This window comes from Natrix helvetica (genome assembly GCF_964273705.1).
Source record: "Natrix helvetica genome assembly, chromosome: 1".
NCBI lineage: Eukaryota > Metazoa > Chordata > Lepidosauria > Squamata > Natricidae > Natrix > Natrix helvetica.
The window spans coordinates 132,750,726-132,778,501 of record NC_138548.1 but is presented as its reverse complement, the minus strand read 5'-3'; the positions used below and the strand labels follow the sequence as shown (position 1 = coordinate 132,778,501).

Here is a 27,776-nt window from a genome sequence, read left to right as displayed (position 1 = left end):
TTAATAAAAATGAGCAAACATGATGGAGAAAGTTACAGGAAAAATGTTATTTGGGTTAAAAGAAACTGATGAAAATACAACAGTATATATCAATATATAATAAATATTATAAATACCAATAATAATTAGTGGAGATTTTTTTATTTTAAAATCAAGCTGGTTAGCTTTGTTAAAACTATTTGGTAATAATGCAAACCCTTGAGTTAATGAATTTCAGTTTAGCAAACTTTGGAGGAAACAGAAACCATCTGTCTTTATAATTTTATGCACTCATAAACTCTCATTTTACATAAAACAGGCATGTATAACATTCTATTCAGATATAATAGATGATCAGCTAAATTGATTATACTGCCCTAAGTCTACTCACACTATTTAATAAACTCTATATTAGATTTTGGTGTTATTGTTGTTGTTATACACATACTTTTGGGGGATGGGATTTTTTGTGTGTTACAAATTACTCTGTTTCCTTTCTAATAGTAAATTAAATCAAGCAAGAAAACTGGCAAGACAGAGACAAGAACAAAATTTAATTATATATGTTTGGAAAGGGAAAGGAAGGGCCCACTTTGAGAGTAACAAGTTATAATTAACCTTGATACTTTTCTTACATATCCCGTCTAATGAATTTGCCAAAGCTCTTTCAGTCTACGACATGTTATTTATGTAATTTCTGTCATAAGATCATTAACTACTTTGCAGGAGATTAAATGAGATTACAATATTTATAACATTCTTACCTAAGTGTCTTCATTATTATAAAAAGCTGGAGTAAGAGCACACCTCTGGAAGTGCCCATTATGATTGCCATATAATAGCAATATATTAACCATCTATAGCCATCTCAACCTGTGGGTCGGGACCCCTTTGGGGGTCGAACGGCCCTTTCACAGGGGTCGCCTAAGACCTTCGGAAAACACATATTTTTGAAAAAATATGGATAATAGTTTTATGGTTGGGGGTCACCACAACATGAGGAACTGTATTAAAGGGTTGTGGCATTAGGAAGGTTGAGACCCACTAATCTATAAGAATTATCAGGCTACAAAAGTAGCCTATCAAGTTAATTAATGAAATATTTATTTTAATAAACTCAAAAAGAATATTCCTCATGAGCTACAGTAATTAACAGCAAACTATAGTTCTGATTTCAGAATAAATGATGGTGTCCTAACTGTCTCAGGACACATAGTTTAAGAACTGCTATGGGTGCCATGAAAAATAATAATGAGACATTAAGGTCTAAGAACATTTGGGGGTATCTGGTACAATATAAAATACAAACAGTGATTTGTGAAACTACTTATCATTATAAAAATAATTACCTTGAATTTCTGTTCATTTTTTGCTTATTCTAATTACACTCTTTTTTCTGTTTATGTGAGCACTTTGGCTATGATTTTATCATGATTTAGAAAACTCGTTTCATGGTTATTTGCATTTTGGGCTAATATCTATTATCTCAAATATTCATCTTCTTTTAATAGCAGGGTATTAGTCTATTATTATGCATTTCTGAATTTAATTATAGATTCTGATTAGACCATTATTAATAGATATCCATTCATTGCTGTATTTCTTACTCTATTCTTGGATGAAATTAAAAGCAATGATACATGATTTTAGCACAGGAAAAAGTCTGAATGAACAAAGGATTGCAATTTGTTTTCCTGTTGCAGTCTGCCATATGTACTCACAAAGGGATGTTATGTTTAATAAAGATATTACACAGCCCTTGGGAGCAAAAATAACAGTAAAAGGAAGGATTTATATAATTTGTGTTAACTTCTCAATATACAACCTTTGTTTTTTTTTCTCGGTCGCTGAAATATCACTGAAAGGTAGAATATTGTTCTACCTTTCTCTATCCTAGAGTGTTAACAAAGTGTCAGAGGTAAACTGATTAGATAAACGTGAAAAAATATCAAGAGATATGTATTCCATATTCTCTAAAAGAAGCTGTTGAAAGATCAATGTTTGGATCCTATAAACTTTGATAATTAGTGACCAGTATTTTTCTAAAGTCCCTAAAATAAACAGTAGCAGAAAACACTAAGCATTCTTTGGTAGAGCTAATTGAGATTCTTTCTAATATCAATTCACATCTGCCTTAAGAGCTGAAATATTTCTAATAACTGGATAGCCTACGCCAAGAACTAGGCGTAGTTCTTGATAAGAACTTTCTTGATTTTCATTTTCCCCTCAGTGGCACCTGTTACAATTTAAATGGGCCAAAGAACTCAGGAATTTACAGAGAAAATAAACTGGAGATATTTATATTGTACCAGAAAACAAATGTCCAGATTTATTTTATTTTAAGGTGAAAAGAAGTGAAACCTGACCAATATATTGCTCATAATAATTTTTCTACAGTATAAGCAATCTCAGATGTGTTATGTGTTATGATTAATAAAACAAAATATCAAATGCCAAGAGAAGAGAAAATGGGAAGATATAGTATAGCTTACAGGGTTATCAGCAGAATCATCAGCCACTTGTAAACCAAAATAGTCTCTCTCAGTCAAATCAAGATGTTTGAAAACTACATCCAGCAGAACTTGCCCCTGATCATGTTTCTGTAGAAAGAAAAAAATAACAAAAATAGTTTACAGATAAAACTAAAATTTCAACCAAAATTTAAAATTCTGCTAGTAATAACTTCCACTAGCCCTAAATAGAAATTTAGGAATAAAGAGACCTCTTTCAAACATTTAGCAAACCAGGCCAAACATATACCTATATAGAATACACAAATATAAAAATGCTCATCATCATTCAACTCTTGCTCACACATTTTTTGCAATAGAATTCCAAGAAAAAAAAAATCTTATGTATACATTTTCATTTATGTATTAAAAAACTAAAGGGGGCAAAGATACAAATGACATCTTTTTTAAAAAAAATTGAATTCTTGTCATCCCAGTGACTGAATTTGAACATAGGAATTTTTTTTTTCATTTTTCATTGATTCTGAATTTATAGGATCATCTTTTCCTGGTCTAATGAAACAACTGTTAAACATTTAATAAGAAGTTAATACTGGTTGAACTACACATCAATGTTTTAAATATTGATTCTCTGCAAAGTATAATTGAATATAATTGCACATGTCAAAATGGTTGTATGTCAATGTGCATTTCAGAGTTAAATGACTTCTACGTCCACTAAATTTCATTGTAGACTTAGAACTTGTAGAACATTTCCAACAGTCTGCCCTGCCTATGAGAATATAAACTTGTCTCTTCCTCTTATATCTGAAAGGTATGCTGTTTAACCACACCTTTATTTCCTTTGCTCCTTTTAGATTCTGTACTTGTACCTTATTTCATTACATCTTTCACACTTTGACCTGCTGGCCAATTTATACTTAATTTACTTTCTGTGCATATTAAAATTGAATATCCACTAACTCAGTATCTCTTGAACTGTTTTGATCCAATTATTCCATTTCTCAGTCTTAAATGATGTTATTACTGCCAGAAGAAAGCAGACTCTTATTTTATAAAGTATCCCAACAATTCCAAACTGGATCATCAACTCAAAAACAAGCTATTACAAAGTGCTCCATTCCCCCCAAATATACCCAAATTACCCTCAGTTTAAGAACACTACACTAAATTATGAAGCTTTTCACATGAAAGTACAAGTACACAATGTTTTCCATTCCCACATTTTTAGTTCTATGCAATATTTCTACATGACTTGGGGAAAAAACACCTTTCCCTTTATGAGCCTAAATCACAGAACTTGCTTATGATCAGTAGCAAAGACCAAATACTTAACAAATGACAGAAATAGGTAAAAAATACTGCTTGTTATAACTGGCATGTTTTTACAATTAAATTTAATTGCAAAACACACTGGGAATACACTGGGAAATAATATAACAAAATTAGAATCAGATTTTGATTTAGAAAAACCAACAGTTTTGCACTATGTTAATACTGAATCCTGTTGTAATATTTTATTTTATAGTGAATTCAAGTAACATTAGTTTATAACTGAAAACATATGATTGTGAGTAAATATTATGCTGTGTTATAATTTGCTTTTGGGGGAAACAAACAGATACGTATTTTAATTTTTAAGTGTACAAAAGTATTAAAATTAAAAAAAAAAACTTTAATCTGTATATTCTTATGTTAACTTCATTTGGTTTGGGAGTTCTATTTTCAAATATAGCAGGAGAATTCTGTCAACTTTTGGAGAAAATAGCTATATCACTGTATGTATTGCAAAGATATAAAAAGATCATGGGGAAAGCACTTTAGGTTGCAACGACAGTTCTCCATATAAATACACACACCCTGTCAATTTCAACCCACAAAAATTCAAAACTAAGTGGTAGACAAGAGTGGGAGGAACAGAAGGACCTAGGTAATATTCACATCACTTCCACCCAAACAGGAAGGCTCTTGTTGTTTTAACCCAACAAATGCCACAGACAACTCACATCTTCATATATTCCATAAATAGTTCTCAGACGGTCTCAAAACTGAACCACACCTTCTCTTTGTGTGCTTCTAAGTAGATGAGCCATGTAAATGTCAGTGTATATGTGCAGGTTTTCAGAACACAGGTGTAATTTCCTTCTGTACATATTATCAAAAAAGAAAACAAACTGGCTCATCTTATTGCAGTGCTCTTAACATATTAAGAAATGTAAAACATGCTGTTATATACAGTGTAAACCTCATGTCTTAAAAATGTCTTAAGTTTCTTTAACCAGCATAACATAATCAAGTAAGTAAAAGAGGAAAAAGACCGGAGGGGGGGGGGTACAAGAATATTGACTACTAATAGCCCAAGAAAGTAATAAACATTCACTATGAAAAACTAGAAAACAGGCTGCTTCCGGTTTCTGAGGACGATGGACACGTCGCCCACCGTTCGCCATCTTGGTGGGCTGCCCCTGATTTAGGGGGGGCACAGGGTGTCTTGTAGGGGCGCTCTGCCAAAGGGGCTGCTTGCTGGAGCTCCCGGCATTGCCCCAGGGGCCGGGAGGCGTAGGGGGTGCGCACGCGCGCCTTCGTCCTGAGGGGATCGGAAGAAACACTACATGTGAAGGCAACAGCTGAAATGCGGTGAGAGGGGAGTTCCCCCGGAGTCTCTTCTTTTTTGAACAAATAAGTAAATAAGGATTAGCAGCTTTCTTAAGACTCTTCGATGTTGGAAAAGTGTAAAGATTGGAGAGGGGGGGTTCCCCCCCTCTCGGAAAAGCGGCTTTATATGATCTCTCTCTCAGAGGAGAGAGAGAGAATTGGGGAAAAAAACTCTTTTGACATTCACTTCTTTCAAGCAATGGGACAATGACTTTCTAGAACAATTGCGAAAGAAAGAATGTGAGCTGACTTTATAAACTATACATGGAAACTTTTTGAACTGTTGTTCTCTGATCCCCTGGGAGGGCTGAACCAAAATGGCGTTTCTTCCCCCTTTTCTATTGCCGCTATAAATGAACTGTCTCTTTTAAAAAAAAATTCTGGGTTGGAATTATCATACCCCAGTGAATCCTAGAGGCATCTCTTCGTATATTCTTCTTTGGACTGAAAAAATTGATTTCAACTGGCGTGGAGCTGTATTGAAAGATTAATATCCCACATTGGATTTTGCCTGCCTGTGATCTCGCCTGACTGTGCATTTCTGCAGACACCATCTTTTTGTCTAGACTTATAACTTTCTCTGAGTTTCGTAATGCCTGCTAAGAAGCCCCCCCCCCCCGCAAACCGGCTTCGGCCCCAACATCTTCTGTCTCAAGCCCTGTTCCCCAACAAACACAATTATCTTCTTTTTTTACAACCTAAAGCTTCTGAGGGAGAACAGCTGTCTCAAGAAATGTTTCAACAAATGTTCCAGACGATCATAAAGGGACAGGACGAAATTAAAAAGCAGTTGGTGGACTTAAATGAACAACTCAGAGAAAATCAACAACAAACTTCGCAAAATAGACAAAAGATAGACGTCCTGGAGGAGAGTGCTGTGGGGATGAGAGAAGAGATGAAGGCACTACAAAAAGAAAATGTTGGAATTGAAAACTACATGGAAAAAATGGAATTTGAAAGGATGTCTTTCTTTCTTAGGTTTCAAAATATACCTGAAACGGAGGGTGAATATTTGAGGGAGACTATGATAACAATGTTAGCAGACTATATTAAAAGAGATAAACAACAGCTAGGGTGGGATATTGATCTGATATATAGAATTAATTCAGCATATGCTAGAACACACAATGTTCCAAGGGAAGTTCATGTTAAATTTTTTAGAAAGACTACAAGAGATGAGATTCTAAGAGTTCAAAGGGGGGAACCTTTAAGATATAACGATAAAGAAATAACCATTTTAAAACAGATACCAAAGAAAGTAAGAGATAAGAGGGGAAAAAATTCCTCTTTAGCTAAAAATTGTATGAAAAAAATATCTGGTTTAAATGGCTAATACCAGAAGGGTTGTTGATTTTCTGGGAGGGTGGTAGAGTGAGAATCAATACAGTGATGGAGGCGGAAGCCTTCATGGAAAAACACAAGACTCTTCTAGACGGAACAAGAGACAGTACACAAGACATGAAAGGGGGAGGGGCCATGGCTCTGCCAGCAGACAGGGGGGACGAGGCAGCAATGAAACTTAGGTTACAGAAATGAACTGAAACTACATTGCAATTGTTGATACAATGAAATGGTTAGAAGTGATGCAACGTAAATGATTGAAGATGTTAAAGAATTTGAAGTAAATTTTTACTGCTAATATGTATGTAATAATGATATTTTGATAGATACAAAAATAAGAGAGAGATACGAGATCCCGGGGGAGCACCACCTTCCATATGATGTAGCTGTCAAAAATTTTCTGCTTACTTATGTACCATTTTCCCCAAAATATTTGTAAAAAACAATAAAAAAAGTTTTCAAAAAAAACAACAACTAGAAAACAGATTGGTGGTCTAGAATTATGAAACATCACCCTCTCCAAAACTCACTTACTCCCTCTCCCTCTCTCTCCCTCTCCCTCTCTCTCACACACACACCTTCTCTATACATTATCAATTTAAAGGTGCAACTCTAACTAAAAGCTGTTCTGGTGATTTCTGCCCAACACACAATAAATACATGCATGTGGCACACTTACATATGAATGTGCATAAGATCGTATGCTTAAGATTGTGTGTGTGTGTGTGTGTGTACTCCCAGAATCATATCCTCCCCCCCCAAAAAAAAGGTAGTTAAATGATGTTTTTTTCTTCCTAGCACATATTCTCCCAACTGCAGGATCCCCCCTTTTCTTCCAGATCAACCTAATGCTGATCCATTGTTTGTGACTGGAATTGACCAATTGGCTTATCACTTGAGCTTGATGTTGTGGGCTGAGACAGTGAATTCTCAAAGTCACCCAAACCAGCTTTCATGCTTAATGAGAAACTAGATTTCCCAATATCCTGGTTTCTAGCCTGGTTCCTCAACCACTAGGCAAAATTGACTCTCTTGTAAAATAAGACATCATATTATTTTATTTTTGGTAAAAAAAAGTATTCTACTTATAAAAATGTGCCCACCATATATCAATCATTCTCTTGCATACAAGTAAACCAGTGTTAGATATATACAGGATGCCATAGAAGTGAGTAGTACACCCCCTCACATTTTGTAAATATTTAAGTACATCTTTTCATGTGACAACACTGAAGAAATGACACTTGGCTACAATGTAAAGTACTGAGTATACAGCTTATATAATAGTGTAAATCGGCTGTCCCCTCAAAATAATGCAACACAAAGTCATTAATGTCTAAACTGCTGGCAACAAAAGTGAGTACACCCCTAAGTGATAATGTCCAAATGGGGCCCAAGTAGCTGTTTTCTCTCCCCGGTGTCATGTGACACGTTAGTGTTACAAGGTCTCAGGTGTGAAGGGGGAGCAGCTGTGTTAAATTTGGTGTTATCACTCTCACTCTCTCATACTGGTCACTGGAACTTCAACATGGCACCTCATGGCAATGAACTCTCTGATTTCTGGAACCATGCCCTGTGGTCCGATGAGACCAAGATAAACTTATTTGGTTCAGATGGTGTCAAGCATGTGTGGCGGCAACCAGGTGAGGAGTACAAAGACAAGTGTGTCTTGCCTACAAGTCAAGCATGGTGGTGGGAATGTCATGGTCTGGGGCTGCATCAGTGCCACTGGCACTGGGGAGCTACAGTTTATTGAGAGAACCATTAATGCCAACGTGTACTGTGACAGACTGAAGCAGAGCATGATCCCCTTCTCCGGAGACTGGGCCGCAGGGCAGTATTCCAACACGATAATGCCCCCAAACACACCTCCAAAATGACCACTGCCTTGCTGAAGAAGCTGAGGGTAAAGGTGATGGACTGGCCAAGCATGTCTCCAGACTTAAACCCTATTGAGCATCTATGGGGTATCCTGAAACAGAAGGCAGAGGTACGTAAGGTATCTAACATCCACCAGCTCCGTGATATCATCATGGAAGAGGACTCCAGTGGCAACCTGTGAAGCTCTGGTGAACTCTATGCCCAAGAGGATGAAGGCAGTGCTGGAAAATAATGGTGGCCACACAAAATAGTGACACTTTGGGCCCCATTTGGACATTATCACTTAGGGGTGTATTCATTTTTATTGCCAGCAGTTTAGACATTAATGGCTGTTTGTTGCATTATTTTGAGGGGACAGCACATTTACACTGTCATACAAGTTGTATACTCAGTACTTTGCATTGTAGCCAAGTGTAATTTCTTCAGTGTTGTCACATGAAAGATATACTTAAATATTTACAAAAATGTGAAGGGGTGTACTCACTTCTGTGATATACTGTACAACATGCACATATCCACCACTTTCCTTTCATCAAAACCAAGAAAAAGTAACTTCGTTGAAATAGATTAAGAGAAGATTATGTTAAATATGAGAAAGGCCAAATGAAACGAATGGAAATGTGAAAGAGAAAACTAGTTAGGACAGGGAAGAAAAAGGACAGAAAGCCTGCTTGTGTGTTTCAGAAAGGATTAAAATGCATGATCAACACGGATAAGCTCCACACCTCCCAAGTTGCTCAGGAGACTGATCTTCAAGGTCATCCTCAGCAGGGACATCTTCAGCCATCTGTACCTCCTACTCATTCATGTTTTCAACAGCTTTTTCTATTCTCAGTGAATGTCCATCACATTTATATGTGAGGGGAAAATACATAAATAAGATAAATACTGTATGCCTTCTTCCTGATCTCAGAGTTTCCTTACTTCTAATCCTTATTTTATAATTACCACTGTACCATCAAATTAATATATACTTTCAAATAGATTTTTTTATTTATATATGACAGTAAGAAAAAAAGAAGCCCTTGGTTCCCCAAGAATTAATCATATAAATATTATCTGTTATCCATAGACCAAAAATGCAATCATTATCACTGTGTATTAAAAATAGGAGCCTGAGAAAAAGAAATAACTGTTTGCCTATGTCATGTATGCTAAGAACAGATTATAAATTCTATGAATTAGAAACTTTAGTTCTGTTTTTTTTTTGCATATTATTCCATTTTATGAAACCATTGTTAAAAGACTAAATAAAGCCAAACTATGTTGGTTTTCATTTTGGTTCTTAAACCATCATTTGTATATGAAACTGTTCTTTTTATTCCTAACAGGATCAGGACAGAGACATCTGATATTAATTTACAAAAATATTCTAGAAAATCTCAGTAAAAGAGGCAAGAACAAAGGCAAAACAATGGTTATACCATATTACTTTCTTGTCATTTTTAGTGATAGATTATCAGAACAGGAATATGTATCATCAATCTTATGTGTTGGCAAAAAGGAAAATAAAGGTCTTTATTAGTCAAAGCAGTGTCCAAATTATGGAAATGTAATATTCCACTATATTCTGCACTGCTGAGACCACTTCAAGGACTCTGTTATGTTCTTGGTACAATAGCAATAACAATAGCGCTTAGACTTATATACTGCTTCAAAGTATTTTACAGTCCTCTCTAGCAGTTTACAGTATGAGGATATTGCCAACAATCTGGGTCCTCATTTTCAAATAAAATAAAATCAAACCTATATTGTCAATGCACAATATGTGTACAATGAAATTGAATGAACCACCTTTGGTGCATCCCCCCTGAAAACACAGGATACATCTCAATAACTCAATAAATAAAAGAGAAGCCTCGGAAGGAAGGAAGGCTAAATCAACCTTGAGCCAAGTCAGGACTGAACTCCTGGCAGTGGGCAAAGTCAGCATGCAAAACTCCATTCTAACCACAGTGCCGCTGCGCCACCATGGCTCAATACTATAAGAGGAATCGGAAAAACATTAACAGATGCAAAATATATTAAACAAGAATGATGGGAAGACTAGAAACAGCCTTTGAAAGGAAAAGAGGCTAAAGAAAGTAGGCATATATTTTTTTTCGAGACAACTTCTGGTCCTTGAAGGCAACAGACGTGTTGTCTGCCGCTCGTCTCCCCGGCTGGCTCCGTAAGGAGCACAGGGGGCCCTGAAGGGGTTTCCCTGCCGAAGGGCGGCTTGCTGAAGCCCCCCAAAAGCCGGCGGGGGTGCTTTTCAGCCTCGCCTAGGGGCCGGGGAGCGGAGGGGGGCGAGGGACAGCACTGCGCTGCCCGCTTCTTTGCCGAATGGACCTGGAGGAGGAAATGTAATTGGAGAAGTGCGGCAGGATCCTGATGTTGGGGGGACCCATTCTGAACTTTCTGATCGATCAAAGGGAAAGCAGCAGACTCCTGTAAGTTTTGTGCTCATCCTATTTGAATGGAGATTAGAGCGGGGTGTTTCTTTTCTTTAACCCCCCCCTCGGAATAAACTGCATTTGAAAGATCTCCCTTAAAAGAGAGACAACAAAGGCTGAGCTGTCACTCGAGCTAGCCAATGGTGAAAGATCTTTATCACGATTGCCAGGAATGACTGTGGAGCCTTTCTTCTTTAAAAATCTGGATAGAGATTTCTGTTTTCTTTCTCCCGGTAGAAAGAGGATCTAAGATGGTGCCCGCCCTTCTTTGTTTGTCTAATTATAAATGAAGCTGCCCTTCGAAACCACCTTCAGCCACATTATTCTCTCTGAAGGAAACCGAGGCCTTATCCCCGAATTGTGGTTCTACTGAACTTTGCCTATTAGATATCCTGCATTTGGTTTGCCTCGGTGCCTTGGAACTGTGAACTGTGAACGGCCACTTTCGGCATTGTTTTGTATTTTGGGGACCGGCACAGCTGCGCAATCCTCAGACGCCATTTCCTTGGAAAAAGACTGACATCTCTGAACTTCAAACAAATGGTGCCAAAGAAACCACTGACGGGCAAGTCATTTTCAGCCCCCGCATCTGCCTCCTCCAGCCCCAGCATGCAACAGACAAAGATTACATCATTGTTAGAGCCAGGGGGGGGCTAGAGAGGGATCGAAAGAACTATCTGTTACTCAAATGTTTCAAGAATTGATGAGGGGGCAGAATGACTTGAAAAAAAAATGACAGAGCTTAAAGAAGAACTCAGAGATGTTAAACATCATATCGCAGAAAATAAACAAAGAATTTTGGTGTTAGAGGAGGGAACGGCTGAGCTGGGGGGGGGGGGGAATTAAAACAACACGGAAGGGAAATGTAGACTTGGAAACTTTTTGGCAAAAATAGAATTTGAAAGAATGTCCTTTTTTCTTAGATTCCAGAACCTACCAGAGACAGAAAATGAAGACCTTAAAGATATCATGAGCACAATATTAGCAGATTATATTAAGAGAGACAAAAATCAGTTGTGGTGGGATATGGATCTAGTCTATAGCATAAATTCAGCATATGTTAGAAGTCATAATGTTCCAAGGGATGTACATGTTACATTTCTCAAGAAGACCACAAGGGACGAGGTACTTGGGACCCAAAGGGAGAGACCATTGATATATAAAGACAAAGAAATCGCCATTCTTAAGCAGAAAAAAGATAAGAGAGAAAGAGGAAATATACCTCCTTATCAAAGAAATTATATAATAAAGGAATCTGGTTTAGATGGTTATTGCCAGAAGGAATGTTGATCTTCTGGGAGGGAAACAGGATTAGAATCAATACAGTACAGGAGGCTGAAGCCTTCATCAAAAAGAATTCTCCCCTCCTAGAAGACGAACATAGCGAAGGTGGGGGGAGGGACAGGATGATGCAGGATAAGAAGGGGGGGGGGCTGAAGGCTCCTCTGGGACAGGGAGGAAGAAGCAATATTGAAAAGGCTCAGATCACAAAAATAAAAATATTTGAAATAAATAGCAATTGGTGATACTCTAGAAAGTGACAAAGGAAAATGAATGAACACATGGTTAACATTATAGAATAAGATCTTGTTTTCTGCTTATCTTTTGTATTTGTTTTTAAGATTGTAAAAACCGTGAGTGCTGGATGGGTTACTAACACCAGTGTGGGAGCTGCCAAAAATTTTTGTATATCCACCTACCTTTCCCCATATATGTGTAAAAACCAATAAAACTTTTTGGGAAAAAAAAAGAAAGTAGGCATTTTTTAAGGGGTTAGCTCTAAAATGTCAAAATGGGTGAGGAATTTAAGAACACTCTTCAGGTTCTTAAAAGAAAGTTATGCTTTTAGCCACACAGTGGCTATATTCTATCATCCTAGAGAGTAGGACACAAAATAAAGTTAAGTTACAAGGAGGTAAATTTTCTTGACTGTTAGGAAAAATTCCAAATGGCTTGAAAGTAATTACTGTGAAAGCTCTCCTTTACTGGATATATTTAAACAGAGATTTGATAGCAAGCAATCAAGGATGTTTTCATTTGCTTTTCTGTACCAAGTGGAGGTCGAATTTGATGACATAAATGCCCCTCTAAATTCTATTATTCTATTTCGTGTTAAATTAGTTATAAAATGGTTAAAAATGAAATACTGTATTATAGGAATGCTTCTTAAACACTGTACTTACATTAAGTCTGAATGCTTGTACAGTATTATCTAGAAGAAGAATATTGCAGACCACCTCTGTATGCTGTCTATCTCGTGCCAGCTCAGATGCTCGTACATTGTAGGTTCTGCCAGCAGGCAATCGGAAACGTCCAGTCATTACTGTCCACACAGCGTCTTTAAAAGGGAAAAAAATTAAGACTTATTATTTCTAACCTTCTCAGGTTAGAAGCACAAGTATGATTAAGCAAACAGAAATACACCTTGTTTTAATGTTCAAAGCTTTATATCTACTGCAAATAAGCTGGAAAAATGGTTCTATAAATGCCTTTATAATTCGGGGTATTGTGCAACATATAAATTTAATAATTATTAATATGTATAAGATCAATTCTTGAATCTTAAATTGAAATTTTGTCAAAAATGGTACTATTTGCTTTGTAGTAAACAGCAACAAAATCCTAGAAGTTGCACCTATTTTAAATGCAAATCCTTTTGAAACAAAATGGCACAGAGTTACAACTTTAACGAGTGTTTATGAACAAATCAGTAGAATTCTTTTTAACGCATATGTCCATACAAATAATTTCATAAAAGGTAATTTATACTTAAATAAGGTATTTATGTATCATATTAAATGTATTCAAAAAATTAATAAATGCCAAAATTCCAAATGTTAAAAAACAAAGCAAAGATCTTTTTAAAAAGTTTATAATATTCAGGCAGCAATACAAGATTTATCACTGAAGAAAAAAATGCCTCATATTTTATTTATATCATAAATTAGTCACTTCACGCATTATGACCTTTATAAACTTCAGAATTATCACTCTTCTACAGTCATAGGATATAACAGTTAACATATCTTAAATATAAATATCGTCCAATCATACCTAAAATTCTCCTGTAGAAAATTTATACAGGGTTTAGTTGATGCTACAAATCCCTTACACTACATTAACTTATTGGCATAAAGAAATTAAAATTTTATCTGCAAAAAGAATGTCTATTATTACAAATGTAATAATTCTTTTTAATAATAATAATAATAATAATAATAATAATAATAATAATAATAATAATAATAATAATAATAATAATAATAATAATAATAATAATAATAATAATAATAATAATAATAAAATTATTTTTAATTATGTTTTTATACAAACCACAAGCCCCAAAAGTTATATTTCAGATATAAAACTAAGAAAATATTTACATAATTGAGGTTGGGTTTTAGTTTTCACTAATTCCGATTTAAGGCTGAACAACAGAATACTCCATGATATTGCTATTTAAACATGCACTTCAGATTACTGAAGTTATATTGCTCACTCAGTAGCATCTATTCCTATATTACAATGAAAGTTGTGACTTGTTTTTTATTTTATTAGTTTGTCAAACATGTATGGGATAACAGATATAAGTATGAACATGGACATGAACAAAGGGAATGAAACAAATAAATGGGGACAATAGGACAGGGACAGTAGGCATGCTGGTGCGCTTAAAGCACGCCCCCTTTACGGACGTCTTAGGAATGGAGTGAGGTCCATGGTAGACAGTTTTAAGGTTGAAGCTGTGAGGTTTTGAGGATGTAACAATGGAGTCAGGTAGAGCATTCCAGACATTTGCCACTCTGTTGCTGAAGTCATATTTTCTGCAATCGAGTTTGGAGTGCTTTATCTTGAGTTTGTATCAATTGTTTGCCCACATATTATTGTGGTTGAAGCTGAAGTAGTTGTTAACAGGTAGGATGTTGCAGCAGACAATTTTGTGCGCTATGCTTAGGTCCGACCGTAGGCAGCACAATTCCAGATTGTCCAAGCCCAAAATTTCAAGCTTGGTGGCATAAGGGATTCTATTGTGAGCAGAGGAGTGGAGTACTCTTCTCGTGAAATACCTCTGGACTCTTCAATCGTATTAATGTCTGATATACAGTGTGGATTCCAGGAAGACGAGCTGTATTCAAGAATTGGTCTGGCAAAGGTTTTGTATGCCCTAGTTAGCAATACCATGTTGCTGGAAAAGAAGCTTTGCAAAATTAGGTTAACAACTCTAAATGCCTTTTTGGCAATGCTGTTACCGTGAGCTTTGGGACTTAGATCGTTTGAGATGAGTACTCCTAGGTCCTTGACAGAGGGAGGGTCATTTATGAGGTTGTTTTCGCCCAACTTGCATTTGGTGTTCTGATTTTTATTGCCAATGTATAGGACATGCATTTGTTAGTTGAGATTTGGGGTTGCCAAATGCGTGACCAATCTGAAATATAGTCGAGGTCTGTTTGTTTTGTGTCATTTAGATTTGTAGGTGAAAGAAAAATTAATTATAAGGGGCCCAGCAGATACTGTTAAATACTATAGTTATAAATTAATATATAAGAGCCATGGGGGCGCAGTAGTTAGACTGCAGTACTGCCAGGAGTTAGATTCCTTTGATCCTGACAGGCTCAAGATTGACTCAGCCTTCCATCCTTCCAAGGTCAGTAAAATGAGAACACAGATAGTTGAGGGCAACAGGCTGACAGTAAACCGCTTAGAGAGAGCTATAAAGCACTGTGAAGTGGTATATAAGTCTAAGTACTATTGCTATAAAGATGGAAAACTGAAGTTTGGGATCTCTATAATACATAGGGACATCAAACACAACACAAGTACTTTCTTAGAAATAGAATAAGAGTTGGAAGGGACCTTGGAGGTCTTCTAATCCAACCCCCTGCTTAGGCAGGAAACCTTACACCACTTCAGACAAATGGTTATCCAATCTCTTCTTAAAAACTTCCAGTGTTGGAGCAACTACAATGTCTGAAGGCAAGTTGCTCCACTGGTTAATTGTTCTGTCAGGAAATTTCTCCTTACTTCTAAGTTGTTTCTCTCCTTGATTAGTTTCCACCTATTGCTTCTTGTCCTACCCTCAGGTGTTTTGGAGAATAGCTTGTCTCCCTCTTCTTTGTGGAAACCCCTGAGATATTGGAACACTGCTATCATGTCACCCCGTCATTCTTTTCATTGGACTACATACCCAGTTCAGCAACCGTTCTTTTTTTGTTTTATCCTCCAGTCCACTAATCATCTTTGTTGCTCTTCTCTGCACACTTTCTAGAGTCTCAGCATCGTTTTTACATCCTGGCGACCAAAACTGGATGCAGTATTCCAAGTGTGTCCTTACCAAGGCATTATAAAGTGGTATTAATACTTCATGTGACCTTGATTCTATCCCTGTTTATGCAGCCTAGAACTGTGTTGGCTTTCTTGGCAACTGCTGTACACTGCTGGCTCATATTTGAATGATTGTCCACTAGGACTCCAAGATCCCTCTCACAGTCACTACTATTGAGCAAGGTACCACGTACTGTACTGTTTTTCTTGCCTAAGTGTAGAACCTTATCTTTTATAGTTGTATATTTAATGTTATATCCAATGTTGTGTTTTTCATTCTAATTTATACCATTAACTCATTCTTTTTCAAACTGAATTCCAGCTGCTTTGTTTCAGTTGCAGACGCAGGTTTTCAGACAATTAGAGAGAAATAACAGATGCATAGTAGGAAGGTTGCAAGCCACTGCTATGCTTTCCAGGGATGTTAGAAAAAAAGAGTACACTATACTAAAATCTGTCTTTGTTGGAATTATGCCTATGAATATTAGAATGGCTGTCTAGAAAAATAAGTTAGTGCCATAAATTCTAAGAGTGCTGTTTAATGATTGTTTAGCCTACTAAGTGACAATCATGAGAAATACTGAAATTATCAGTAAGGATATATACCGTAAATGCAGAGCATAATCCCTAAATAGCTATCTGTTTCAAATGTTATTTTCTACTATGTTTTAAAGATTTTGAGAATTTTAAGAATTGATCTAGGATTATGCATTTATATCTCATCTCTTATTTTGCACAATACATTTTAATTATCTAATTAAATTATGTTTCTCCATGTACCAGTGGAGTGGACAATACTGGGGAGATTGTGTTATCTCCCCCTATAGATCCATATATTATCCTAAGCCAAGAACAAAGTACATAATGGCTTGGCAGAAGGAACTAACAAGAGTATGAAACCAGTTGTATCTAGTGACTTTATAGCAGTTAGTCAACATGTTTTGGGGATACTTGAAAGGTTTACAGCATAGCCAAGAAGGGAAAAATGACTGTAAAGGTCTGGTAACATGAAAAAGATGTAACCGCTAGAATGTAAATATGAAGATATAGATGTCATCAACTTGACAGATTTTCTAGAGAAGTGAACTCTGCAGAAGTAGCACATATGCTGATATTTACCGAAAACATAGAATCTAAGATCTGCAGCACTAGCACAACAAAACAAAACAGAGAGCTAATGTAATTTGCCATCAATCCTCAAAAATATTATATATACTGCTGATACTCTGAACTGTGACTGCAAAAAGATTGTTGTATAATCCTTGGATGCACCAGGCAAACAATTTTAATATTCATGAAGATTTTGAAAATACATAACGATAAGCATTATGTACAAAATGTAAAAATTATATTCTTGTGCAATTTTAATTTGCTGCTTCCCTATTGAAATGGAATAGAATACTGTAAGGTGACACTACAAAAGTAAGTACTTAGCATTCACAAAAGAAGGAAAACAGTTATTTTGGGAAATATAATAAGAGGTAGCAAACTAAATTATATGATAAAAGCCACAATTTGATGTTTGATCAAGTAACTATTTCAAAAACTGAAATATTTCTCAATTATTACAAAAGAAACTCTACTAGGGATAATTCAAATATGTGTTTAATTCTTCCTATGTTTATGTTTCTGAAATGTGCTACTAACATTCAAAGATTAATTAAAGTAAATTATAGTTTTTTAAAACCAAGCTAAGATACAAATATATTTCATAACAAGTTAAACGCATGTTATAGGCAGTTTACTGTGAAGCAGAGGATATGTGATGCTTATTTAAAATGGATATATAAAATGATGTGTTTTTCTTTCACATGATCACAGTATTAAGTATGACACAACATCAAAACACAATGTATGTTAAATTAACTGTGGTTTCTATTAATAAGTTTAAAGGATTATAATTTTCCAAGTAGTTTCAAAATTCAGCTGTTAAGATGGAAACATGACTTTTTATTTCATTTAAAAATCAGTGCATTTGAATTGAGATACATACAGCATTTAACAAACTCTATTGTGTGGTAAACTATTGAAATAATGTGGAAAGGTTTAAGATTTTTTTTCTTGAGGAAAGGAACAAGTACTGCTGATCTCAGTTACCATGCATGCTGTCAAGAGTCAAGCACTATTATTAAACTTCATGTCTCCACAGCTATTTATATTACCATTTTGAATATGCCTTAGGAAGTATTAATTTGTATTAACAATAACTTGTAAATCTAATCAAGCAGAGTATTCTGAAAATTAATGGAGACCCACATGCATAAATATGGGGTTTAACACTTGTTTTTTAAGGACTTTCCATTTCTCTCTTCCTCCACATCAGGCTAAAATGAATTCTGTGTAGAATTTTTCATGGTCAAAAACAAGTATTTCTATGATAAGCTGATGAAACAGCAACATCTTTCTTGCTTCTTTAGTTATCTACTACCTTGAAATTACAACTGTCATTGATCCTACTGCTACCTGAAACTGCAATATAAAATTGGAATAATCTATCGAACGCTTCTAAACTTCTACACTTCCTTCAATGATAGCTTCCTTCTACCTCTGCAGTCCTGAAAAAAATGATAGCTTAGCACCTCAATAATAAGGTACAACAATAGAAAATGAGAAAACGCAAAAGGGTGAGTGATAATTAAAATTAAATCTTCTATCACTGAAGCTCTATTGTGCAATTTAGTTGTATCTTCAGATATGTTCAACTAAAAGCTACCTTATGTATATAGAATAGAATAACAGAATTGGAAGGGACCTTAGAGGTCTTCAAGTCCAACCCCCTCTACCAAAAGGTTAGCAAACCTTTTCGGCACCTAGTGCTAAAACAGGAGTTGTGCGCAAGGGAGTGGGGGAAACTGGAAGAGCAGTTCCTTGGCATGCACCTGCGGGAACGCCAGAAACCAGAAGAGCAGTTCCTCGGTTTATATGCCGGGAAGCTAAGCTTCGGGTTTCCGACATACGCATGCATGCTGCTCATCTAGTGTTCCAGTTTCTGGCACGCATGCACATGCAAAAACCAGCCGGCTGGCATGTATGCACCAGAAACCGGAAGCTCAACTTCCTGGTGTGACATGTGGGCCGGAACCCAGAAGAGCAACCGGCAACAATTGGCATGCCCGGAGAGATGGCTCTGCATGCCACTTCCGGCACTCGTGCCATAGGTTCACCATCACGGCCCTATACAATTTCAGACATGATGCACTGCTTATAGGCTAGGTACATCCTCCAAGGCTAACTAATATGGAAGAAGAGTTTGTTTTGCTAACTACTGTTGTGAAAAAAATCCTCACAAATAAATAAAGCATTTGAAGATAGATGACATTTATTATTATATAGTTTATTCATTAAATATGAAACTCAGCCAACTGAACATTCAAAAATGCATTACAAATACCAGTGACTGGTGCTAATGTTGATGTGGTTTACTGCCAGCGTACTAGGTATCAACCAAGTACCTTCTTAAAATTTAAGATGTTCCGAGTAACATAGTTTTTTGCTGTTCCACTGGTGTTATTGCAGGAAGCTGCAATTTGATGTTGTATCTTGTAAAATTCTTGGAAATGGTGCCAAGTGCCCCGATGACAATGGGTATTACTGTTACATGCTTCATCCATAGCCGTTTTATTATTATTATTATTGTTGTTGTTGTTGTTGTTGTTGTTGTTATGCTAATCTTTGGTAAGATTCACAGCCTTTGGGGCTGGTTGGTAGCTCAACAGCTCGAGTCCTAACCAAGGACCTAGGAACTGTTAAGGTAACATTGGATGATATAAGTTGTTCCAAGTAGGATGGTTTTTTGTAGAGTCAGAATGTTCAAGTCAGGTAAATTTAGAATTTTCAAATAGCGAGGTAGCCCTTTAGGTATTGCTCCAAGCGCTCCAATTACAATTGGGACAACACATGATTTCTTTTTCCACAGTCGCTCAACCTCAATTTGCAAATCCCGATATTTTGTGATTTTTTCTTGCTGTTTATCTTCAATTCGTGCATCACCAGGTATTGCAATGTCAATGACCATACTTTTTCTTTTCTTTTCAATTATTGTTATGTCAGGTGTCTTGTAGGCCAAGTGCCTGTCAGTCTGGATTCTGAAGTCCCACAAGATCTTGACTTTCTCATTCTCTAAAACCTTCTCAACCTGATGGTCCCAGTGGTTTTTGCTGTACTCAAATCCAAATTTTTGGCACAATTTCCAGTGAATAATCTTAGCAACGTGGTCATGGCGTTGTAGATAGTGAGTTTGTGAAATTTTGCTGCACCCACTGATGAAGTGGTCGACTGTCTCATCTTTTTCATTACAGAGGTGACGTTTGCTGTTGGTGGTAACATGTTGAATTTTTGCCTTCATGCAGTTTGTGGCTAAGGCTTGTTCTTAGTTTCAGTTTCAAGTTAGTTTTTGGTCAGCTTTGCCTTCAATACTTTTCAAGTATTGGCTATTGTTGTTGTTGTTGTTGTTGTTGGCTTTATTCATTAAACATGAAACTCAGCCAACTGAACATTCAAAAATGCATTACAAATACCAGTGACTGGTGCTAATGGTTGATACGGTTTGCTGCCAGCGTCCTAGGTATCAACCAAGTCCCTTCTTAAAATATAAGATGTTCCGAGTAGCACGGTTTTTTGCAGGTTTTTTGCAAAAACCGTAGCGCGGGTTTTTTTGCACGCTGGTGTTATTGCAGGAAGCTGCAATTTGTGGATGTATCTTGTAAAATTCTTGGACATGGTGCCAAGTGCCCCGATGACAATGGGTATCACTGTTACATGCTTCATCCATAGCCATGTAGTTTCGATGGCCAGGTCGCAATATTTCATTATTTTTTCTACTTCTTTTTCTTCGACTCTGGCATCTCCAGGAACAGCGATATCAATAAACTGTACACTCCGGCCCTCTACAACCGTGATATCTGGCGTGTTGTGCTAGTTCCCATCTTAAGCCATGTTCATGTCAAGTTGTCATCACATTTTCCTTCAATGTTTTTCAAATGCTGTCCATGCAAAGCTTTGGTTTTCCATCTATTTAATCTGTCATCCAGCTGTTTTTCCTTATATTCTGCCTTTGTTTCTGTTGTTTTTATACTGTTCTCCGTTTTCACAGCCTGCAGCAATTTTTCTGTACTTTGGTTCACATAATCATTCAAACTTCATTTTTCTTCTTCTACAGTTTGATGAATTTGCAATAACCCCCTGCCCCCTATTTTTCTTGGCAGGTACAACCTGTCGATGTCACTTCGTGGATGAAAAGCATGGTACATATTCAAATGTTTGTGTGTTTTCCAGTCCAGGTTTTCCAGTTCAGCCAGAGTCCAGTTGATGATTCCAGCTAAGTAGCGTATCACTGGAACAGCCCATGTATTAATGGCTTTAATTATGTTTCCAGCATTCAGCTTTGATTTTAATGTTTTGCGGACCCTCCTGATTATTCCTTTTGTGTTGACTCTTTGACTTTTCCATTCAAGATGCTATCTGCTTCCATTTCCCAGTTCTATTCCTTGTTTTTCCATTTTTCCTCGCCGCATGGAAAATATAGCACATTTTTCAAGCCCAAAGTTCATTTTGATGTCACTACTGAAAGTTGAACTGTGTTGAGTATTGATTTAAGTTCAGTGGGGCTTTTCGCATACATTTTAAAGTCATCCATGTATAGTAGATGGTTTATCTTGCCATGTTGGCTTGAGATTTGGTATCCCAGTTTTGTGTTTCGTAGGATTAGTGTCAGTGGAATTAATGCAATGTTGAACAGTAGTGGTGAAAGTGAATCCCCTTGGAAGATTTCTCGTCTGATGTTGACTTCACCAATGTTCTCCCCATTTGTTGTTAGAACTGTTTTTCATTTTTGCATATTTGCTTTTAAAAATGTACAGATATTTTTGCTAATTCCAAAGTTTTCCAGACAGGTGTTAATCCATCTGTGGGGTAATGAGGCAAATGCCTTCTTGTAATCAATCCACGCCATATTTAAATTTGTTTTTCTTGGTTTTGCATTTTTAGTACCATTTTGTCTATGAGCAGCTGATCTTTTGTTCCTCTTGATTTTTTATAATTTCCTTTTTGTTCTACTGGATACAAACTGTTTTCCATCAGATGATCGAATACTGAATTTGCCAGTATCCTTTTAAAAAGTTTGAACGATGTTGGCAGACAATTGGGTGATAGTTGCTTGGTTCTGTGCTTTTTTCTGGATCTTTCATTATCAAGTATGTTCGGCCAACTGTTAACCATTCTTTGCTTGTTGCATTTTGAAGCATTTGATCAAATTGAGTGGCCATGCGATGATGGAGGCTTGTCGGGTGTTTTAGCCAGTATCCATGCAGTTCACTCCAGTTCTTGACCTTCTTTGCTTGTTTTGCCACCATGTCAGTTTTTATTACAATATTTTCCATCTTGTTTTGTGTTGTTTGTTGTTGAATATCTTTGACCCAGCAGGCAGTGTTGTTGTGTTCCACTGGATTTTCCCATAGTTCTTTCCAAAAGTTCAAAGTTTTTTCTTTACATAGGTGAATATTAGTTTGGATTCAATTTTTATCAAGGGACCGGTAGAAGAGGTGTTGGTTTCTTCTGAACTGGACATTTTCACGATATTGTTTTATTCATCCTTCATATCTTTCAATTTTCCTTGCTGTTGCTATTGCACATTGTTTTAGTTCTTCCATAATTTTCATTATTGTTTTTTCCTCCAGGTTGTATTCTTTGTGTAAACTATTTTTCAGCTTTTTGTTCTTTAGTTTTCCTTCTTTTAAGAACTTCAGATTGCTGATATCCCCTCATAGGTTTTTAGTTTTATTTTCAAGTCGAATTTTCCACGTTGGTGTTCCAGTGGGTTTCTTTTTTGGCATTTTATAACCTAGTTCTGCAGTTATAATGGCAGCTGTGCTATAACATTAATTGGTTGATTTCATATAGTGTGCTGGATGGGATGGAAGTTAAAATGTTGTTCATGGCAGTTAACAGATCTTTCACTCGTTTGCTATGCCCTTCGTGAATGATAGCTAATCTTTTTTCTTTCTACAATAATATTATTATTATATCATCATCATCATTATTAGGTTAATCTTTGGTGAGATTCACAGCCTTTGGGACTGGTTGGTAGCTCAAAAGCTCGAGTCCTAACCAAGGACCTAGGAACTGTTAAGGTAACGTCGGAGGTTATAAGTTGTTCCAAGTAGGGTGGTTTTTTGTAGAGTCAGAATGTTCAAGTCAGGTAAATTTAGAATTTTCAAATAGCGAGGTAGCCCTTTAGGTATTGCTCTATCATCATCATCATCATCATCATCATCATCATCATCATCATAGCCATCACTGTGTTATGCTCCCATAGCCATGATGAAAGTCAGGCTTTAGGATATATATCCTCAGCAATGTTATACAGGATAGAGAAGTAAATCATTCAGTGGCCCAGACAGCAGGAATGTAGTGGCAGCACCATGGGATGGTCAGTTTCCCAAGCGCTTCTAAATTCCATTTTACTAAGGGGACGCCATATCCTCTCTACTGATGCTAGCACCATATACCACAATGACTTTTTACTGTACCTACATACTGACTTTCTTCATACCAGAGGAAACTTGTTCCTTTTGCTGTTTCTGTGCCATGTAAATATTAACTCGTAACTAGAACTACAACAGGGAAATATATAGCTTTTTCTTTTGAAGAAATCTCTTAAGCCTTATGATTCTTGATGTCTAAATGAATATTGAAACCTATCTTTTAGATACATTTGCAGAATTCAGTAAGTTAAATGCCTCAATTCAAAATCATGAATAACCAAAAATTGTTCTAATAAAGAAGTTGCCAACAATTCTTTATTAAAAGAGAAAGTTTAAAGGAAAACTGAAATTATGAAAGCAAGGTAATTCTTTTTCAAAATAAACTTGCTTTTGAAAGAAAACAATATGCCATTATCTAACATACAATTTTGTCAAATATTTAAACAAACTAAATCTTAAGTTTGACTGCTACATCCTGGAGAATATGATTCAATTCAGCTGGCCAAGCATCCTATGCAAAATAGATGTTGAAATTGGGTTGATAATATTTCCAGCATTGTTGGCCTCTTTTATTGAAATCCAAAATTATAAAACACTTTGCTACAATTAAAAAGGGAGAGAGAAAGAATCATTGAGTTTATTCTGAATCAAAAGGAAAATCAACTCTGAAAAAATGTACTTGTGTTCTCTACAACCTATCTGTATGAAACAGCTTTTCACATGTGCAATTCTAAAATCTATTTTAGAAACTGACCATAGCCAGAGCATAACTTAAGACACATCCTTCCAAATAAATAGTCATGGTTTGAAAAGCTTTATACAATATCAAGAATTGTTTTAATATAATAATTATAAGGTCAACAATCTCATTAATATAATATTGCATTACTATACAATAATAAACAATATTGCATTAAATGGCTTTAATTTTGTGCTGGTCTTCTAATATTTGTTCTTTATAAAATGACTACTTACTTCCAATAAAATTACTCAATGTTTTTCATTATACTGTACTATTGCCTAACTCCCTAATCATTTGTTGTATTGTAATAACAATAACATAGCTGACTTTTATAAGAAATGGTAAAGTAGTCAATAGGAAAATGATTATTAAATCAAAACTGTACAGTGAATAATAAAATAATCCTCACTCCAATACATTCCAGATCCCAGTCAAAAAGGGTTAAGGAACCCTCAAAATCAATCAGGAATATCCATTTCAAATAAATTTGGCTACCTGAGATTATAATATAGTTTTGTTATTATAGTGTTGCTATTAGTTCAGATGAAGTAGCACTATAGTGATAGGGTACTTGCCATATGGTGGAAATTAAGGAGTTTTAATTTTGTTACAAAGGATTAATAAAAGTCTATGATGATTTTCATTTGATATTCACAATGATTTTAGATAATTTGATGACTAAGACAAAGGCATTAACAACTGTACACAATCAATTATTTGCATTATATCATATGGATTTATTTTCCTGTTATTAGGAACACAGGTTTATTATTCATTATGAACAGATAGAGCCATTTTGGCCTAGGGGTTAAAGCACTAAGCTAGAAAGCAGGACATTGTGAGTTCATGTCATGCCTTAGCCGTGACAGCCAGCTTTGGGCCAATCAAGTTTCTCAATCCAACCCAATTTACAAGGTTGTTGTTGTGGGGAAAATAGGAGAAGTATGCTGGATATATTTGCTGCCATCAGTTATTTGTAAAAATAATAAAGGCGGGAGATGAAGAATGGACGGACAGAATAGTTTGTTGCTCTTCTCAGCACTTTTCCCAAAGTCTCAACATCTTTTTTGTATTGTGACCAAAACTGGATGCAGTATTCCAGATGCGGCGTTACTAAGGTTTTATAAAGTGGTACTAATACTTCACCTGATTTTGATTCTTTGCCTCTATTTATACAACCAAGGCTTGTATTAGCTTTTTTGGCTGCTGGTTGATATTTAAGTGATCGTTCACCAGGACTCCAATGTCCATCTCAAAGTTACTCTTTTTGAACCAGGTTTCATCTAATCTGCACTTGTACCTTTGGTTTTTCCTGCCCAGGTGTAAAACCTTGCTTTTCTCCACATTAAATTTCATTTTATTTATTAGAAAGGGCCCATTGTTCAAGTCTGTCAAGATCTTTTTGGATCCTGAGATTGTCTTCTGGGGTGGTGGCTATTTCTATCAGCTTAATGTCACCTGCAAATTTGATTAGTTTCCCTTCTATTCCCTCATCTAAGTCATTTATGAAGATATTGAAGAATACTGGGTCTAACACGGAACCTTCTGGTATCCTACTGCTTACTTCCCTCCATGTAGATGTAGCGCCATTAAGCACTCATTAAATATGATTTGTCAGCCAGTTACAAATCTATCTAGTGGTGATGCTGTCTAACCCACATTTTTCTAGCTTACCTTGCTAAAGTCTAAATATACTATATTCACAGCATTTCACTTGTCTTAATTTAGTCACTTTGTCGAAGAATGAAATAACATTAGTTTGGCATGATCTGTTTTTAACAAACTCATGCTGACTAGTTATAACTTTGTTTCTAGATATTCACAGATCTCTTTTTGATTATTTTTTCCGGTACCTTCAAAGGTATTGGTATTAGGCTGATTAGTTTGTAGTTTCCTGGGTCTGTGTAGTTATAAGAGTTGTTACTTTCTACCTTAAGCTGTCTACCATGGACCTTACGCATTTCTTAAGAGATCCCTAAGGGGTGTGCATAAGCGTACTAGCATGCCTACCATCCCTGTCCTACTGTCCCATTTATATGTACTCTTTTTATGTGTTTATGGCTATGTTTTGCTTATTTATATCCATTTATTTGTGCCATTTTTCCATGTGTTTTCATACTTGTTTCTTTGTACTTGTTGACAAATAAATAAATAAATAAATAAAATAACAAAAAAGATAATTAAATAATAGCCATCTATTTTTTCTGTAACATCTTTAAGCAATAATCTGACTTTCTTGAATGTCTATCTGTAGTTATTTGGGAAAGCAGTAGATTGAATAACTGAAAACTTGAATTTGATAGGCCAGAGATGTCATGATTACAGAGGGGTGGTAGATCTCCGTGTTTTTAATTGGGCATCATAATCTCAAAAATATCACATATACAGTTGGGAGATGCTTCTTTTTATTCACTTTTAGATGATATTACTTTGATGAAATAATTTTAAACCTGGAATGCACGTGTTAGTGGTTTCCTGATTGACAACTGAAACACATCTATGTGGGCTGCCACTGTCCCTAATCCAAAAGTTCAATTCTATAGAACTCAGCAGTCAGGTTGGTTTCTGGAACAGCTCAATGACAACTCATTGCACTGGCTGCTACTTTGTTTCCAGCTGAAATACAAAAGGCTGTTCACTAGATAGATGAGCTGGATTCCATGCTACTTCTCACAATGCCTCTTTCTAGATGACTACCCTTTGTTTGCGGAGATCGCCTCAGAAAGGTTTCCCAACACTTGCCACAAATTCATCAATGAGAGTTCCAGTTCTTTGTGTTGAACAAGCTGAAGATCTTTTAATACAAAAACTGTAAAACATAGCTTTTTAAATCAGGGTTTTAATTATTTTTATCTTTATTTTATGTCTAAGTATTAATTGCAAGGAGATCTTAGTGGCTAATGCTAATACCAGTATGAGAAGTTGATTATATAATTAACCAATTAAATGACTTATATGTCTTATATAGTTAACATTAACATAAATCTACTTGGGAAATAGTCCCCTGATAATTAGTTGGGACCATTTCAAGTTTGATCTTAGCAAGATACAGGAAAACTTACAATGCTTGTATTTCTGGAAGAAGGAGATTTTAGTTGTACAAGCATGGCTCTTCTAGGTAGACCAGACTAAGAAATAAACAACCCACAGGAAGGTTTGGAGTTACTTTAATTGACACTGGTTATAATATCAAAATCTTGAAAATCTGATTGTGTTGTGTTTGGTCCTCCTTATACTTCAGTAAATTAGAGAAATAGTTGTGTGATCTGCTTCTGAACGTTATTCAGACATTCTGGGTTTAGAAAATGTTTACTCCTTATTGCCTTAGCAACAGAGCTTGCAGAAATGCTTTACTAAACTATATATTAAGATAAACAAGTATGACATATATTATTAAGCCATAATGTGGTTTGTTTAGTATTGTTTTAGTGCAGTGTATGAACCCAACTTTATTCGTTATGCTTTATGC

At 35.9% G+C, this 27,776-nt stretch overlaps 1 protein-coding gene across 3 annotated transcripts in view; it reads right to left on the bottom strand.

Annotated features, from left to right (window-relative positions):
- Window positions 1-27,776, bottom strand: part of PTPN4 (protein tyrosine phosphatase non-receptor type 4) — a 113,552-nt gene that overhangs the window by 66,986 nt on the left and 18,790 nt on the right. For all 3 annotated transcript variants that reach the window (XM_081937942.1, XM_081937941.1, XM_081937943.1), the window contains 2 exons: window positions 12,946-13,100; window positions 2,472-2,579 (listed from right to left, as the gene is read on the bottom strand). In XM_081937942.1, coding sequence (XP_081794068.1) covers window positions 2,472-2,579; window positions 12,946-13,083 — 246 coding nt within the window. In that variant the 5' untranslated portion in view covers window positions 13,084-13,100. The remainder of the gene's footprint in view (window positions 1-2,471; window positions 2,580-12,945; window positions 13,101-27,776) is intronic.